This window comes from Entelurus aequoreus, linkage group LG05, assembly GCF_033978785.1.
Source record: "Entelurus aequoreus isolate RoL-2023_Sb linkage group LG05, RoL_Eaeq_v1.1, whole genome shotgun sequence".
Taxonomy (NCBI): domain Eukaryota; kingdom Metazoa; phylum Chordata; class Actinopteri; order Syngnathiformes; family Syngnathidae; genus Entelurus; species Entelurus aequoreus.
Genome location: NC_084735.1, coordinates 71,592,521 through 71,610,227, shown reverse-complemented (window position 1 = coordinate 71,610,227; position 17,707 = coordinate 71,592,521). Strand labels below are relative to the sequence as shown.

Sequence of the window (17,707 nt, the reverse complement as noted above, 5' to 3'; positions counted from 1 at the left end):
CCAAATATGATTATATGTTAAGCTCAAATGAAATGTATGATACAGCATGCGTTCACTTTTTTGTAGATTCTTTACACAAAAATACATAAAATATTAATCCCATTTTCCAGTGAATTATTTTACTTGAGTCTTTTTCATATCATGATGTATGGAGAAAAAGATGATAACTTTAGTCATATGTATACATCATTGTGTTTGGTTTCTGCCCCATTGTTTGTTTTGCACTTTTAAATGTACTTGATTTTACATGATATCTTTTTTGTTGTTCACAGTCTAAAATCTGAAGAGAAATAATACTGCAGTTGATTACAGAAATTAATGAACTAAAGTGATAGAAGGAAATCCGGCGTACAAAAGGACTTTGTGTTTCTGCAGGCAAACGCACACACACACACGCACACACATGCACACACATGCACACACATGCATTCAATGGCTGGCTGTGTGGCGACGTCGCAGATGCACAATCTACTCCATTATTCGACCCAAATGTCCCCTCTTTCACTTCACTGTTTTATCTCTTGACGACATTTTAACATGACAGACCCAGAACGCACTCAGAAATGATTTTGTGTGAACAAGTTGTAACGAAATAAGCTGAGCTAAATAGCCTTGTGATGTGAAAAAGTGGCATTAGAATGAAACGGACAAGACACAGAACATATAACTAACAGATAGGGTCATAGAGATACATCATAAAGGGGAAAACAGATGATTATGATCATCCTCTAATTCATTTCCGTAGAAGGCACACATGTGCTTTTATTTTGAAGTTCCAAGTCGGAAGCTGCTCCCGAAATAAACATCGATTGCTATCGTGAACTTTTACAGTCTGTAGTAGATATGCCACACACACAAAAAACGAAAAAGAGTGACTTTTTAGCGTGTCATTGACACCAAACTAATCCGACCGGTTGCTAGGAAGTCCAAAGATTATATTTAAACCGTCTAACTGGTTATAATCTGCATTCTGTGTTGTTGCTTGCCCGTATGTAGTTTAGCTAGCTATGTAGCTAAATAGATTATATCACAGGTTAAAAGAATGCACTGGGATAGCAAGCCGAGAGAGCAGTAAAGGTGAGTGTTGGCCGTCTTTTAGGGCGATATTCGCATCGTTTCGGGTCGCCGTTAGCAGGTAAACGTCAGAACGTGATGTCACGTGATCGGGTTATGGCCATTAACAGACGGTAATATTTGTTCTGTTACTGATTTTGGTATGATATGGTGTACTTCCTGTTTTGAAGACAAAATTAACAATGTGAACAAATGGCTAGATATGATATTAAAGAGATAATACAATGATTGGTGAATAAGCCATGGATAGGTAAATTAAATAAGGTAATTGCACAATGTATGAGTAATTTCTAGTTACAAATTCAGCAATCGCTTTTTGGTAAATGATCCAAAAATTCATGTATTGCTGAATTTATCGATGCTGTGTTGATTGTTGATGCCATTACTACTTTCCTGACAGCAAATTGTTTTTGTGTTGTGTCTTTTTAATAGTTCTGTAGTTGTGAAGATGTAATCTTCTGTATTTGTCCACTTCCTTGAGTAAACCTAACATGTACTTTACTTCCCTAAAAAAAATGGTGAATTAAAATTAATTTAATTGTCAAAATATCACTAATAAGTGGCCATTCAGATAATGCGAATATAGCAATTGTCTAATTATAGCAGAGTCACCTACAGAGGATGTCTAATAATTCCTCCTTATATCCAATAATTCAGGATGCTTCAGGGCCCGTACGTAAGCCTGGACCGGGACCGGCCCCTTATCCGGCTACCCTACACCTCCTTTACCATCGGGACACTTGTGCTTCCTATTACTGGACTTGTTGTCTCCCTCTTTATTTCTTTGGTGTATCATTTTGAAGATGCCATATACACACACTGCCATGTGAGTTTAGTTTAAACTGTTAAAAAGCGCCGTGTTTCGTACTGTGTGCGCTACCTGAGCGTCTCGTCTCTTCCCGCCAGGTGTCCAACTACCTCCCGTCCATCAGTGGCGCTATCAGCCGCATACCAGAACGCTACATCTGGCGCTGCTGCATCGGTTTGCACTCTGCGCCCCGATACCTGATGGCCGCCTCCTATTTTAGCTTCTACCGGAGCCGCTTTGCCGAAAAGCTTCCTGAGCTGATCCTGAGCGGGCTGGCGTTGTTATGCAACCTCACTGAAAACTCTGCCTTGCTGCTGCTCACGTACGTGGCATCCACAGAAGACTACAGTGAGTAAAATACACTTTCTTATCCCATAGTTTGCGTATTTGAATTGAACACTGTAACTTTAGTGTCGTTCTTTTAACCACAAACCACTCGAGACTAAATGAAAAGGGTGCCTACTGGTTGTGACCAAGTAGTGCACTCAAATAGGGATGTACACTGCATAATAATGTATGTATGTAATGATAATATTAAGCCCATGCATAGTTTCTGTACTGATTTAAAGATGTTTACGTATCATCACTAATAGCTTTGTTTTCTTTTTCTTTTGCAGCTGTTCACAAATATGCCTTCTTCGTTTTCATTGTGAGCTCACTGCTGCACATGCTCATAACATGCCGACTGTGGCATGTCATCAAGAAGCACTATGTAAACCCAGAGGTAATGTCAACTCATTGTTAGATACAAATACCCCTTGGATGACTACTATTGTGATTCAGTACTTGATTAGTAAACATTATGTCACAGAAAAGAAGCAGTTTGCTTTATTTTCGCTGTGATGATGATGGAACACTTTGTTTTCATGTCAGGAGGCGACGTCGTACAAGTGGAAGCTGCGCCTGTTCCTGTTCAACGTAAGCTGCTGTGTGGCGGCTGCATACTTCTTCAGACGCCACAATAAGCACTGCGAGACCGGAGGTGAGAACATTGTGTTTTGGCAAAGTCCATACAAATATGTAGGTACGGTTAGACAGAAAGACATATGTTCCTCACTTTTGGGTCAAACAATTCTACAGTTAACTATAAATCATTTATATTCAAGTGCTGTTCCAGCTGATCAGAAACCTTAAAAAGCAACAGCAACTGTACAGTCCAGTTCCTTATCTTTAGTGAGAGATTAACTGTACATGATCTAAGTGATTATGTTGTACCGAGGCCCCTGCACTTTGGTAAAGTTTGAAGGTTTTTTTCTGCCATTTAAATATGTAAGTTATAAAAAAAAAAAAAAACGTCATAAATATTCATATAAAATTAATGTAGCCGTGAAAGTTCAATAATAAGGTTACTTGAATCTAATATCTAAAACTATACCTACATACAAAAATGCAAATGGGTTGTTTCACTTGAATAGCGGCAAACCTAACTTAAAACACTTGACTCAACTCCAATGTCATAACGTCATCAAAGCTCACTTTTATTACATTCACACCACCAGTATTTTGGAACAAAGATGAGGTGATAGAAGAAAGGTAAAATATAAATATATCTGTGGCAGCATAGGAGAAAGTTATGTACACATTTCCCTTTTGCACCTCATTGCACATAACTGTGGTGCGTTCAAGGACCCTTGATTAAAGTTACAAATAGAAGTATAGTTGGTTTTTAAAGGCAGAGAAAGACTTAACTCCCAGGAGATGCTCTAATAATAATATAATCATAATAATCATGACCTATTATTATGATTCATATTATCCATCGATGATGATCCAATGTGTATCAGATAATCTCTACTTCACTCTAAAGCAGAGGTCTTCAACAGGAGTTCCACAACCCCTAGGGGGTCCACAGAGGTACAGGATGGGTGTCGTGAAATTTTATGTTGATTTAGAGTTTTTCTAAAATATAACTATTTGTATTTTCACTGCAATTCACCCACAAAATGTATATACCTTTAAATACACATTAGTTTATAATTGCTTGTGGAATGGCCACCCTGCTGGTTTAAAATAAAAACATGAATAAATACTTATATTATTATATTCATGGTAGCATTTAAGATAGCAAGCAATCAGCGCTCTAGTGCCTGCAGGCGATTAGCAACACTAGTTTTTAGCCAGCGATTAGCGCATTAGTTGCCAGCTTGCTATGTACAGGTCAGGGGTCCCCGCTCTGTCTCTTCTTTAGTTTGGGGGTCCTCGGCCTGGAAGACCTCCGCTCTAAAGTAAAGGTAAATGTGAAACTTGACATACTTACTGTATAATCGTGATAAGTGAATAATTACATTTTACATGGTTATTTAAATTCATATTCTGGCCACTTTATATTGCATTTGTAAAATAAATATATATTATATAATTTTTTTTTTCAAACAGTATTGCCCGCTGTCGGTCCGCCGCACGTTCAAACAACACCAACTTATTCAGGGGTGTTTATCTAGGTATGTTAATCCTATCTTTAAGAAGTCAATAACCTAATTAAGGTTTACATAGATCATTTTTTAGTGCATGTGAACATACCATGTGTGTGTGTATGGGGCGGAAACATTGGGTTTCGGGTGGAATGGAGGGCCTTTTAGGAGGTTTGTGTGTGAGGACCCAGAATTTGGTGCGACACCACTGCTCATAATATGTTAAATGCACTGTAAGAATGTTTAAAATCAGCACTGGTATGTCTTTGTATGTTTCGGAAAGTCTCCTCCCATAGCCAAAAACCCCGCCACTTCATTGACACTGCATCTCTGCCATCCCCAGTCTACACGCTGTTTGCTTTCTGCGAGTACCTGGTGGTCTTCTCCAACATGGCCTTCCACGGCATGGTGCACTGGGACTTAGGAAACCACATGGTCATGGTGGCCCCAACGCCTGAAGACAAACGATACTGAAACGACAGTGGACTCTTTTTAAAAACACGTTTTTGACTGTGAACCCCTTTTAAAAAAAAAAAAAGAAAAGAAAAAAAAGAGGAAGAGAGAAGTGCGGACTAAACCACAACATTCCAACAGCCCTTGTACTGCCAATGAAGTGTTAAGTTGTTATATTTTTCTTTTTTAGCAGTCAAAAACAGAGGAAGTGCTTGTTTATCCAAACGTCCTTAACGTGGAGAACCTAAAATTTTCAAATCTACAGAATGTGAATGTAAAAATGACACAAAGAGTAAAACAGTATGATCAAATGTCTTCACATTCACAAAAAAAGAAAAGTCACGCTCAAATCCTGTGCACAATTTATTTAACATGAAAACAACCTTCAATGTGTCACGTTACCAAGCAGCGGCCCTAGTGGCCACCATTGGTATATTCCCTTCGGCGCTGTAAAAAATGAACTCTGACATCTCATCGGCGACTGGAGAGAAAGTCCAGAGAATCGGCAGACAGGAAGAGGAAGCGACCTCCGGCCTCTTTAGGAGACGTTGTGAGGGAGAAGGCGACATCCTGAGAGAGCGGACAATTCACGCTACCGCATGTCCGATTTGCTTCTAAAGACGTTTCCTCCTCAAGGCCTCTGCAGGAAATGTTGCTGTTGTTGATTCATTCCGTCTGCTTTCACATCTTTGGACAATCAAAGAAAATCTGAGATAAATTGTTACATCTGAATCATTTGTTTACAATTTTATTTAACCTATATAACTATACTATTGAATATCATTTTTGATCGGTAATCAAAAACAAATCATCCCCCTCGACTAATTGGGTTACTTTCTTCTGGGATTTTCTTTTCTTATAACATTTAATTAAAATTATATTATAAAGTCTATTAAGTTGTATTATTTTTATGTAATGAAATATTTTTGTATAGGCAGATCTTTCTGTGTGGAGTTTGCATGTTCTCCCCATGACTGCGTGGGTTCCCTTCGGGTACTCCGGCTTCCTCCCACCTCCAAAGACATGCACCTGGGGATTGGCTGATTGGCAACACTAAATTGGCCCTAGTGTGTAAATGTGAGTGTGAATGTTGTCTGTCTATCTGTGTTGGCCCTGTGATGAGGTGCCGACTTGTCCAGGGTGTACCCCGCCTTACGCCTGAATGCAGCTGAGATAGGCTCCAGAAAGACCCCGAAAGGGACAAGCGGTAGAAAATGGATGGATGGATGGAAATATTTTTGTTTAAATGTTTTTCCCTTATCTGCTTTAACAGCTAAGTTACCAAATATGTTATGGAAGTTACAATTTGCATTCTCCTTTTTCAGTTTTAATTCAATTAATTGAATGAGGAGGAAGGTCCATACCATTTAAAAAAAAAAAATAATAATAATTTTTAAACTTAAAACCGAAATCATCACAATTTTAAACAATAAAATCAAGTCTTTAAAGCTCAAATCAGCCTAATTCAAGCCAGTCGGCGCTTTGGTCCTAGAGCAGCACGCAAAACTTCTTGCCGCCGACGGGCTCTGGGTTGAGAAAGGCCCTCACGGCCTCTGCGAACACGTCCTTAATGCCGTCCTGGTTGAGGGCGGAGCACTCGAGGTAGCGGACGGCCTGGATCTGCCGGGCGAGTGCGGAGCCCTGGTGATGAGTGACGGGCGCCTGGTTCTGCTCCTTTAGCTTCCTCAGGATCTCGGCGTTGTTTCGAAGGTCGCTCTTGGTGCCCACTAAGAGGATGGGGACGCCGGGGCAATGGTGTGACACCTGTGGACACGTGACAATGTAAGTAAACGCAGCACTAAGTCATTAAACGTCAATCAAACGGACACGCCCCTTTTCGCTAACACAGCCTGACCTCAGGATGCCATTTGTGTTTGACATTCTCGTAGGAGGCGGGGCTTGAGATGGAGAAGCAGATGATGAAGACGTGGGTCTGCGGATAGGACAGCGTCCGCAGGCGGTCATACTCCTCTTGGCCTGCCGTGTCCCACAGGTTCAGGCTGATGATTCTACTGTCCACTGTCACCTGAACGCACCACACAGTAAGTATATGCAACAATTACACCTCTATTAAATGAACCATCCAGTTTTCAATATAATCGGTGGATGTGTGAGCTACAACGACAAGTAACAGCTGGAGTCCCTCATTAGAGTTGGGTCAAAAAAATGTCTGTGGCTGTAGGCAACCTCCTAAAGTATTTTGTTAATCAACCACGCAATATGTGATGTACTATATTATAACTGTATGCATGTTTGAAATAAACTACCGGTAAACTAATTCCTAAAACAAGATGGCAGTAGCTGCATTTTAAGGTATCATGCGTGGTCAGCATCAAGCAGATTTATCTTCATCTGCATGCACTTTAAAAAGTTGAACGTAAATTATACTTGTTAATGAATGACCATCTATGTTTTCCTTTCCACTTTCTCATGCACTCAAAATTATTAATATAGTAAAACAATTATCTTTATATATATAACAAGTTTTAAAAACTTCTGAAATAAGGCCTTGTTTAGGTATATACTAATACTCCCCGCCATTGGTTGTTGTAGCACGTGTCACGGTGAACCCTGTTAGATTCGCCCAAAATATCTGGTCTTACCTTACATATTTAAGGTTTATTTAGTTATATAGCACAATTTTAAAGCAGCCACTACTACTCCAAAGTTCTATTCATAAAATACAGCTAAACACACCAATCAATAACATGGTGAAAACTAAAATAAGAGTACACATACTGAACAAAATAAGCACTATAAATGAAATGAAATAAAGGCTATGCATTAAAATATAAAAATGTATCGATAAAAATGTCCATAAAAATGTCCAGCTCAGCTTGTTTTAAATTCCAGCGCAAATAAGTGTGTTTTTAAAAAAGATTAAAAGTCTCGAAAAATGTAGCAGCTCCGGCAGTTAGATATCAACATAACTTTGTTTTCCAAGCACAGTAAGAGAGAAGGTGAGTGGGATGGACAGTGCTGAGAAGATAAAGCGGATGCTATGTATTGAATTAAAGCAAGAAATCATTAAAACATGACAGTGTGTGTCACCAACTTGGCTAAGCAATTCGAGCTAGTCTGCATAATACGGAAGCAGAATAAATCTAACGCCACCCAAGGATGTTAAAATAATCTCTAAATGAGGGATACTCATGATCCATGAAAAAATGGAAAAGCTGCTGATGGAGAAGCAACTTGAAAAAGATCATGTGTAATTCCACTCTTCAAGGTAAATGCTGTACATTAGTATACTTCATAAAACGACTGTAGTTGTTAGTACGACATTCTATTGTATTGTTTTATTAGGGCTGTGAAATTATTGTTTTTAATCAGATTAATTACATTTTGGAGTTTGGATTAATCATGATTATTCACAGGTGATTACTCGCTGGCATATTAATTTTTTTCCAAAGACCCCAATATTTGTACACAAATGCAATTTTTATCGTCAGAATGTCATCGAGTAATGTTTTTAAACATTTTAAGTTAAAGTTAAAGTACCAATGATTGTCACACACACACTAGGTGTGGTGAAATTTGTCCTCTGCATTTGACCCATCCCCTTGTTCACCCCCTGGGAGGTGAGGGGAGCAGTGGGGAGCAGTGGGCAGCAGCGGTGCCGCGCCCGGGAATCATTTTGGTGATTTTACTTGAATACATGTCATTTATTAGTACAAAACTTGGTAACAGTTGTACCTAAAGTTCTTTCAGGCTGTATTTTCGAGTGAAATTTGTCAACGAGCACACCAGTCGTAGTCTCGTCACTCATTTTTGTACTGATCTATGCATTGATCTGATCACTGACCATAATGCGGTTAAAGTAAAAAAGCTTGTACAGTCAAAATAAATTGCATAATTAATGTAGGTGTGTTCATTATTAATGCGATAATTTTTGTGATTAATCAATTTTAACAACTCCAATTATTTTACTTCATAAAACATGTGTAGTTGTCTGTACTACATTCTATTGTATTGTTTTATACAGTATTTTTTAATGTAAAAGTTTGTTATTCTTTTAAAAGGCATGTTACATGATACATTTGTGCTTTTTGGAGGTGGCAAGAACCAATTGATTTCAATTAATTTCATTGGCAAAGTTGATTTGAGATAAAAGTGCTCTGAGATAAAAGCTACGCCACAGAACATTAAGCTCATGAGTTGTGTACATATGTGCATAGTTTTTACTATATCGTTTCCATACTGAGCTGATAAGGGATGATTGGCATGCGCACACCTGGCTGCTGTAGTTGTCAAACACAGTGGGGATGTACTCTTTAGGAAAGGCTCCAGTGGTGTAGGAGATGAGTAGGCAAGTCTTCCCCACAGCGCCATCGCCCACAACCACACACTTTACTGTTTGCATGATGACCTCCGACCCCGTCCTCTTCAGAAACCTGCAACATGTCCAACATGAGCCTGCTTTGTTCCAAGTAATGTTAATTTTCGCATAGTAACAGTAGACAAGAGTAGGACTCGTCTTCGTCTGGTTACCTTCCGCCTGATTGGATCAATTGTTCAGAGACTCATTACGTCCCATCGTCTGGCTCCTGAGAGCAGGGAGAAAAGAGAAGAATAGGTCCTTGTCAGTTCCAATTTGCTGGTGAAAGTTCCCTATAAACACAGCAAAGCTTAAAGGGGAACTTAATTTTTGGGAAATTGTGTCTATCATTCTACTATCCTTATGTAAGACAAAAACACATGCTTTTCTTTATGGATTCTAACTCATAAATAAACGCTAGCAAAGGTCAGCTAACAACGGAGGCAATAGGATTCGCTCTATTTCGCCTATAAAGACCTCTAAAAACCATCCAATATACTGTACCTCCATCAATGTTTTATATATGCGCTGTGAATGTATATATAATTTAGTAACAGGCACATTCATAATAACATGTAACATTTACAAATTTTGCCCATTTTAAACATACGGCAGCGCATTAATTTCAGAAGCGTCACGTTTGCTATTTCCTACAACTACTAATGACAGACTTTATCAGAGCCAACAACGACTTCTTTTGGGACAAATGATGATGCAGAACCTTATATTTTTAGCCTAAATATAAGGAGGATGAACAGGCTTTAGAAGCTGAGTTATAAACAAATCTAACATGTAGCGGTATTGCTAAGTGCGAAACAGGACATAAAAACTACGCACATAATAAAACAATCACTTCTGTACAATGTCTGCTCTCACTGGAATGCAGACTGATGGGATGTTTATATTTTCAGTTTAGATGAAGAATTGAAGTGAAGTGAATTATATTTATATAGCGCTTTTTCTCTAGTGACTCAAAGCGCTTTACATATTGAAACCCAATATCTAAGTTACATTTAAACCAGTGTGGGTGACACTGGGAGCAGGTGGGTAAAGTGTCTTGCCCAACGACACAACGGCAGGATGGCGGAAGCGGGGATCGAACCTGCAACCCTCAAGTTGCTGGCACGGCCACTCTACCAACCGAGCTATACCGCCCCCCCAATTAATCATAATCATCACTGAGGTTTAAAAAAAACAAAAAAAAAAACACAGCCGGCGATGATCATCTTTTTGTATCTTTCTTGCCATCTTCGGGTCTAAGTTAAATTTCAAAGGCAAGCAACTTCTCAGTTTATGGCCACAACCTTTTACTATACAAGTGAGAGGCATGATGTATAATTTTGCACAAACTTTTACTAACCCGGAGGCAATACAGCTGCTCACCGACTCAGTATGTCAATATAGCAGCATTAACTAGTTACCTCTCTATATGGTCACAGTGCCACTAAAAGTAGTTCCTTGGCGTTAGTGCTTATAAAAAAATATACAGCTAATGCAGTACTTGGCTAATATTCAGGTCACAGGATGTAAATTGGGTATAGTTGGCGTTTTTTAAATGTTTTTTAGAGGGCTTTATGGGCACAATAGATTACTCCCATTACCTGCATTGTTAGCCACCTTGTACATGCCATATATTACAAATTAGAATGCATTAAAAAAAAAAGGGATTACATAAGGATTGTGAATGATAGGCAAAAAAAAAAAAAAGTGCAATCCCAATTCAAAATAATCACTCAATCACAGACGCTGCTTTATTATTCACTTTTGCTGAATTGTATTGAAATATTTGGTTATGTGCATAGTTCGCATGCAGAAAGTGATCATATTATTCCAGCGGACTCTGTGCCAAGAATGAAATACAAACTGTGAGAATGCGGCTCGGCCCAGACTCCGGGGATGTGACCCCACCCTTGCCTCACTCTTTCTCGCTCTCTGGGTGGAGGTATGCTGATCTCACTCCTGCTGCAAGCCAGAACCTCTCATCTGGCACGTTTTATTATGTGAAAAAACAGTCTTCTACAATTATTTAATAGGGTTTTCAGTATGTTTGATAACATGCGCTGAAGTGACATGTAACTTCAACAAAACTGCTTCCTCGGCCTTGTGAGAAAAGATACCAGAACGTCTGAACGGACTCCACCCTGCTGGCGTAGCTTCATCCACCAGGCTGCCAAAATGCCTGCCCACCCCCGCTCTTTAGTCACCAAAAAATGTTGTCATGCACCAGTTAAAGGGAAATCATTTTACACAAAACAAAAGCACAGGCAGGAAAACATGTTGTCAAATAGTGCCTCTCCACTCTAATAAATGCCGTATCCCAATCAGTTGCTTGTGCACCATCTACTTAAGTCAAATTAATGGTTTCCCAAAAAGTTAAGAACCAACCACACACTGTGCTATTTCTCCGAGTACATTTGAGCGACATTGCTAACCAAGACAGCAGCACCCACCAAGTCACATAAACCGATGAACCATACTGTGGAGTCTTAAAAGTTCTTGTTTCCCTAGTACTCTCTAATGTGGACGCTCCACAGGGTTGTGTGCTACAGTACTTATTAGTTCCACCCACTCTGCTTCGTTTGGCTTATTTTCTCTATAGAAGTTATTTTTATTGCCTCCTAAGGTTCAGCTTAACTTGAAACATAAATGTTGTTTTTTATAATATTGATGTTTAATATTATTCACTGCCTTTTGCTGGTACGGCGCCCCGATCTGTCCTCCATCAACCAGGAATTAGCCTGCTACCTTGCGAATAGACAAACAAATATGGAATGCATTTTTTAAACTCTTTTAACCCTCAGGGGACAAAGGCTGACTTGTTTCCTTCTTGGTAAATATTTGCTGTATTTTGGCCATATTTTGTGTTGTTACATAATTGTACATGATTTTTCCCAAGAAAGTTTTTGTTGAATTTTTAAAATTTCAATGTCCGATTCGTTTACACGTGTACGATACACTGGCAGTTATTTAACAATACACCATAGCCCAACAGGACATATATACTGTAGGTGAAACTCAAAAATTTAGAATATCGTGCAAAGGTTTGTTTATTCTAGCAATTAGATTTACAGGGTGAAACTAATGTATGGCATGGCTCATAACACGCAACTCAAGATATTTCATGCCTTCTTTTGATATAATTTTTATGATAATGGTTTACCGCTTATGAAAATCTCAGAAAATTTTGGGTTTTCAAAAACTAAGCCATGGTCATTACATCTTGACATATCTCACTTTGGATGTAATAAGTTGATATCCCATATTAGTTTCACATTTACAGTTGAATTGCTGACATGAATGGACTTTTGCATGATATTAAATTTTTGGGAGATTCACCTACAGTGTAAGTCCCTAATTTTTCAAAAGGCATAAAACAACTAATTCTAATCAAAAATATATGTATATATATATATGTATTTTTTTTGTAACCCAGCGGTCCACAAACTAAGGCCCACGGACTAGATCTGCCCCACCAGCGTCAACAATCCAGCCTCCTGGACGTCCCAAGTAAAAAAAAAAAAAATATATATATATATATATATATATATATATATATATATATATATATATATATATATATATATATATATATATATATATATATATATATATATATATATATATATATATATATATATTTAAAAAATAAATATAAATACAACTTTTTAATCTGTCTTGTCCAGCCGCTAAGGGCAATCATATTGTTGATGTAGATGCCCATATATACTGTACAGATTTACTTTACAAAAGATAAGTGTGGAATACCTCTCTTGTTGCCTTATTTGTTCATGACTTAATTAAATATTTGAAAATATTAAATGTTTTTCACAGCCGGACATATATATATATATATATATATATATATATATATATATATATATATATATATATATATATATATATATATATATATATATATATATATATATATATATATATATATATATATATATATATATATATATATATATATATATATATATATATATATATATATAGGCAATTTTTTATTTTATTTTTTTAATTTTTTTTATAAACTGCAACATGTACAAACAGCTGAGAAACAATAATCAAAATAAGTATGGTGACAGTATGCTGGTTTTTTTTCAATAAAATACTGGAAAGGATAGAAATGTAGTTTGTCTCTTTTATCCGATTATTAATCGATTAATCGAAGTAATAATCGACAGATTAATCGATGATCAAATTAATCGTTAGTTGCAGCCCTAATATATATATATATATATATATATATATATATATATATATATATATATATATATATGCATATTTTTTCAACCCAATGTGGCCCCCGGGTAAAAAAGTTTAGTATGTTATGCAAATTTCTGAGTTATTTTACTCATTTAAAACAGTAACATCTTATCAAAAGGCCTTCAAAAAGAGTCAGAATTAAATTAAAAAAAAAACATGTTTGATATTTTTCTTTAGGACTGAAGTTGTTTGAGAAATGTGAGCAAAAAATAGGAATTCAAAATGTTTTTACACCTTTCAATAACTTATGGACTTTTGTCTTGTTTGACTTTGAAGATCATTACAATTGAATGTCCACAGGGTGTTAAAAACATGGTGACATCTATTGATGAAGTTGAATAATGACGTGTTGAAACATAATGTTGAAACGTGAACGTATCGTTGACGAAAAAAGGAAGCGTTTATGAAGCAAAGAGTCCTTGTGGTCTAGTTTCGAAATTAACTCAGAGGAGACGTTTGACTTCTAAGTGAGGGGTATTGCAGGCATGACGTGCGTGAATTGGTTTCCAGTTGTGTTTTTAAGAAAATAGATTATATACAGAGAACTGGAACATGACAACAGACAAATTATTGTAAGCAGAAGAGGAACTATTTTAAGGGTGGTAAAAGAGGAAGAAGAAAGAATATCAGCACACTGCAGCAGCGGGAAGTGACCTCATTGTTAATCAAGTGTAAAAAAAAAAAGTACTTTTATTTTAATCATCTTAAATTCAGAGTGATGGTTTAGAATGTCAAGTTCACACCACACCACAATTATTGGTTTTGAAGCGCAATCTTTGTTTTCAATTAACTTCATGATGTTACTTGATGTGTGCGTCATACGGAAAGAACATAGAAACGCTAACTTCCTTCTGGTCAGCTGTGGTCTCTATTTTTACTTAATATGCTGGCTTCAAGTCTCCTGACCTGTTGAGGAACTGCATCGCTCTCTGGCTGAAGACCTGACGGGAACTTTTCCGATATAGTGCAACGTTGTCATTTCCATGGCCGTGTCATCTTTTCTTGCGAAAAAAGAAGAAACCCCGAATGTGACTGAAGAGAAATTTGTCAGCGGACTTAAAAGTGGATTTAAGTATTACAAAATACAAGTAATTCTCAGTAGCTAGTTTTTTGTGGAAGTTTTTGCCCACAATTTAGCTAATTTTCATTGTTCTAAATATGTATGCTAACTGTTAGCATCCATGGTGAAACTGCACTGATAGATATGGATCATGTTTTGTTTCTGTGATGATAATTAATGTCATAACTACAGGTAGATAAAACAACTTACCTTCAGAGAGAAATTTGCACCCCATAAATGAGATGGACTTGAAATTTCTCGCACAACTCAATACGCCTTACAAAACGAACCACTGTAACTGAAACGTTTATTGCTAAATCCCTGCAAAACTTGGTACGCACATTAAGCGGACTGACAAGCACATGTGTGTCAAATTTAAGCAAGATTGGTTGAAAAACATGACAGCCATAAAGCGTCTTTACAGGAGCACCAACAAAGTCCTTGACCGTTTTTGGAATTATGATTACGTATGCTAGCATGTCGTTTGAAGCATTTCAACATTTTTTTTTCTCAGTGATTGGCCTAGAGCAGTGGTTCTTAACCTGGGTTCGATCAAACCCTAGGGGTTCGGTGAGTCGGCCTCAGGGGTTCGGCGGATCCTCCGCCGCAGAGGTCAAGACACACCCGACTAATCGTGTAAATAAAAACTTCTCCCTATCGACGTATTATGGATACCCCCAAACAATGTTCCCTCTAATTTTCCATATGCGTGAGCAAACGTAAAAACTCCTTGAGCATTCATGTGGAGCACATGTGAGCGACGTCAGACGTGCACATGCACTGTGGCCACACCTGCAGCACACCTGTCCCAAACCTGACTAAATAACAAGTTAAATGTTTTATTATGACAGCAGTCATTTCAATGAGATTATTTTCTAATATAAGTGTTTTGGCCCACTTACAATGACAATAACAAAAATTATTTTATATATATAATATTTATATATATATATATATATATATATATATATATATATATATATATATATATATATATATATATATATATATATATAATATTTAATTATATTTTTCATGAGCAGTGCACTAGTATTGTATGTCTGGGTGGGGATCCTGCTTTGGAAATAATTTGTACCCCTTTCAGATATCGCATTTAGTTCCCACTAAAACATTCACATGTTGCACAATGAGATGTAAACATGGGATCATGTGTACATTCCTGTAACTTTCTGTTTGTAAAATATATCTTTATTAGTATTTCTTAAATATAATAACATCATTTCATGATTATTATTTATAAATTAATATTAAATTAAGAAAAAAACATTTTATTTTTCACTAGAGAAGGGTTCGGTGAATGCGCATATGAAACTGGTGGGGTTCGGTACCTCCAACGAGGTTAAGAACCACTGGCCTGGAGAAAGTGTCCCAGAGTGAAGTCCAGTTGAGTGAGGGCGCGAGAAAGTTGTCCATATTTACAATATGTCATCTTGCTAACAATCGTGCCTCTCATGGGCGCTCGGACAGAAGAGGAACTAACGGTTGTGTGTGTTGACACTGAAGCAGGAAGGGTTTGTCCACTGCACTCTTTTAGGCCAGCGTCTGTCTGATGTTTGACCGCCAAATTTGATTGACACACGGGAAACAAGGAAAAATGCCAAAGCAAATTAGTCAATGATATTAGGACTAACTAAGGATGCCATCAGGTTGTGTATGAGACAAAAATGGAACCACAAACAGCAACAATCAAATGCTGTAATTTCATAAATAATGCTATTTGTTACTGCTATCTTCAGTTTTGCACTACTTTATACTGTTTTAACCCTACTACTATTTACTGTATATTGAAATTATATAACACTAATGGGTCTCCCCTTTAATACAGCTGGACAAAAATCAGAATCGTTACTAACAGTATATTGGGATGATAATGAGTCATTTCAGTAGGTAATTATTTTATTTGCAAGTTTTTGTCATGACAACTTTGTGTTTATTTCATATAACTGCACTTTGTTGAAGTGTTTTGTCATTGTTATTTGCAAGAAATGCATTCAGAATCCAAACAAAAAGTAGCAACAAATGCACACTAAAACATTAGGAATGATCTTATAAGAGATGAAAACCATCTACTTACCGGTCACTAGTGGTCCTGTCCGATCACACTGTTCTGTGTCCTTCTGCTCAGTGTGTGTGTGTGTGCGTGTGTGTGGATGGGTGGAGCATGAAAACAGCAGCAGGAGGAAGAGGAAGTTTACTGTCGGCCCTTGTGTGTGTGTGTATGTGTGTGTGTGTGTACTTGCATTTTAGTCAAGTGAAGACTTAGATAGGTTGACAGTTGAATGCATCATGCATTTGTCCTAATAGCCATTACATTGTGCTGTAATGCTATTAGGACAAATTGGCTTCTAATGTCTAAGTCTAAGTCTTATTTGGCTATATTTCAGCACTTAACAAAATATGTAATAAAAACGTAATTAATTGTAAAACATCCCAAAGTCCTGCTGATTTAGTCAGGGTGGTATTTTTGTTAGTAATACTGTAATGTTCTCCTGCTGCTCCGACTTGCCGTTCCAGTGTTTGACCACTAGAGGGCAAACCCTTACTGCTCGACTATTTAAGTGGTGCCTTTCAGTCACTGCGTCTGTCGGAAATTACAGAACCATGACACAAAGTAGGAGACATTTAATGTAGAAGTCTTTTTGAATGTTTTTGTAGTTGTGTTTTTTTTACAAACAAAAAAACCCCCAACATGTTTTAAAGTAAAGTAACCAATAATAGCAGAATTCAACATTGATCCCCAAACTGTTGTACGGGCCCCACTGGTGGTATGTTGACTCTATCTAGTAAAATATGAGAGACTGCTGTTTTTTTGTTTTTTTTTGGCTAGAAATAAAATGTTTTCAGAAAAAAAATACATATGGAATAATTGTACAAAGATTACTCATGGTAAGCGGAAGTAGCAAAAACTAAGGTACTTGGTGTAAAAAGTTTAAGAACCAATGTATATGTATGTTATATGTCTATGAATGTTCTCATTCATCCAGGCCATTGTCCTCTCATGGCATTCAATTGATCACAACTGCACTGTTTGGTTTGTCTTAAAAGACGTTTCACCGCTCATCTGAGTAGGCCTCATCAGTTCGTGCTCATAGACTTAGATTGGTCAAATCTAGGACTAGATCTGACTAATCACGAACTGATGAAGCCTACTCGGATGAGCGGCGTAACGTCCTCTTTCTACATTGTATGATTTTTTTAGGGAAGGTATCCAAATTCTCAATGAGTTGCCTCAAAATCTTTTTGGTGAGGGTCCGTGAATGCAACACAGGCGGGCCTACACTTGTAAAAAC

General features: G+C 37.3%; 3 protein-coding genes across 5 annotated transcripts in view; 2 read left to right on the top strand and 1 right to left on the bottom strand.

Annotated features, from left to right (window-relative positions):
• Positions 1-767: 767 nt before the first annotated feature.
• pgap2 (post-GPI attachment to proteins 2) lies at positions 768-5,626 on the top strand. Of its 2 annotated transcripts, none has more exons than XM_062048829.1 (6): positions 768-1,077; positions 1,732-1,900; positions 1,981-2,230; positions 2,500-2,606; positions 2,756-2,864; positions 4,637-5,626. In XM_062048829.1, exons 2-6 carry the CDS (start codon positions 1,733-1,735, stop codon positions 4,765-4,767), a joined length of 765 nt encoding a protein of 254 aa, XP_061904813.1. In that variant the 5' UTR covers positions 768-1,077; position 1,732; the 3' UTR covers positions 4,768-5,626. The 2 variants fall into 2 exon arrangements, with proteins under 2 accessions (XP_061904813.1, XP_061904812.1); XM_062048828.1 differs by lacking the exon at positions 768-1,077 and adding an exon at positions 1,078-1,187.
• rhogb (ras homolog family member Gb) lies at positions 5,080-16,574 on the bottom strand. Its single transcript, XM_062048830.1, has 5 exons — positions 16,492-16,574; positions 9,238-9,293; positions 8,981-9,140; positions 6,602-6,772; positions 5,080-6,510 (listed from the first exon to the last, which is right to left on the bottom strand). The coding sequence occupies exons 3-5, from the start codon at positions 9,107-9,109 to the stop codon at positions 6,235-6,237; spliced, it is 576 nt and encodes a 191-aa protein (XP_061904814.1). The 5' UTR covers positions 9,110-9,140; positions 9,238-9,293; positions 16,492-16,574; the 3' UTR covers positions 5,080-6,234.
• LOC133650989 (stromal interaction molecule 1-like) overlaps positions 6,441-17,707 on the top strand; it is a 34,812-nt gene continuing 23,545 nt past the window's right edge. For both annotated transcript variants that reach the window (XM_062048824.1, XM_062048823.1), the window contains exon 1: positions 6,441-6,788. The gene's annotated coding sequence lies outside the window, so the exon portion shown is untranslated. The remainder of the gene's footprint in view (positions 6,789-17,707) is intronic.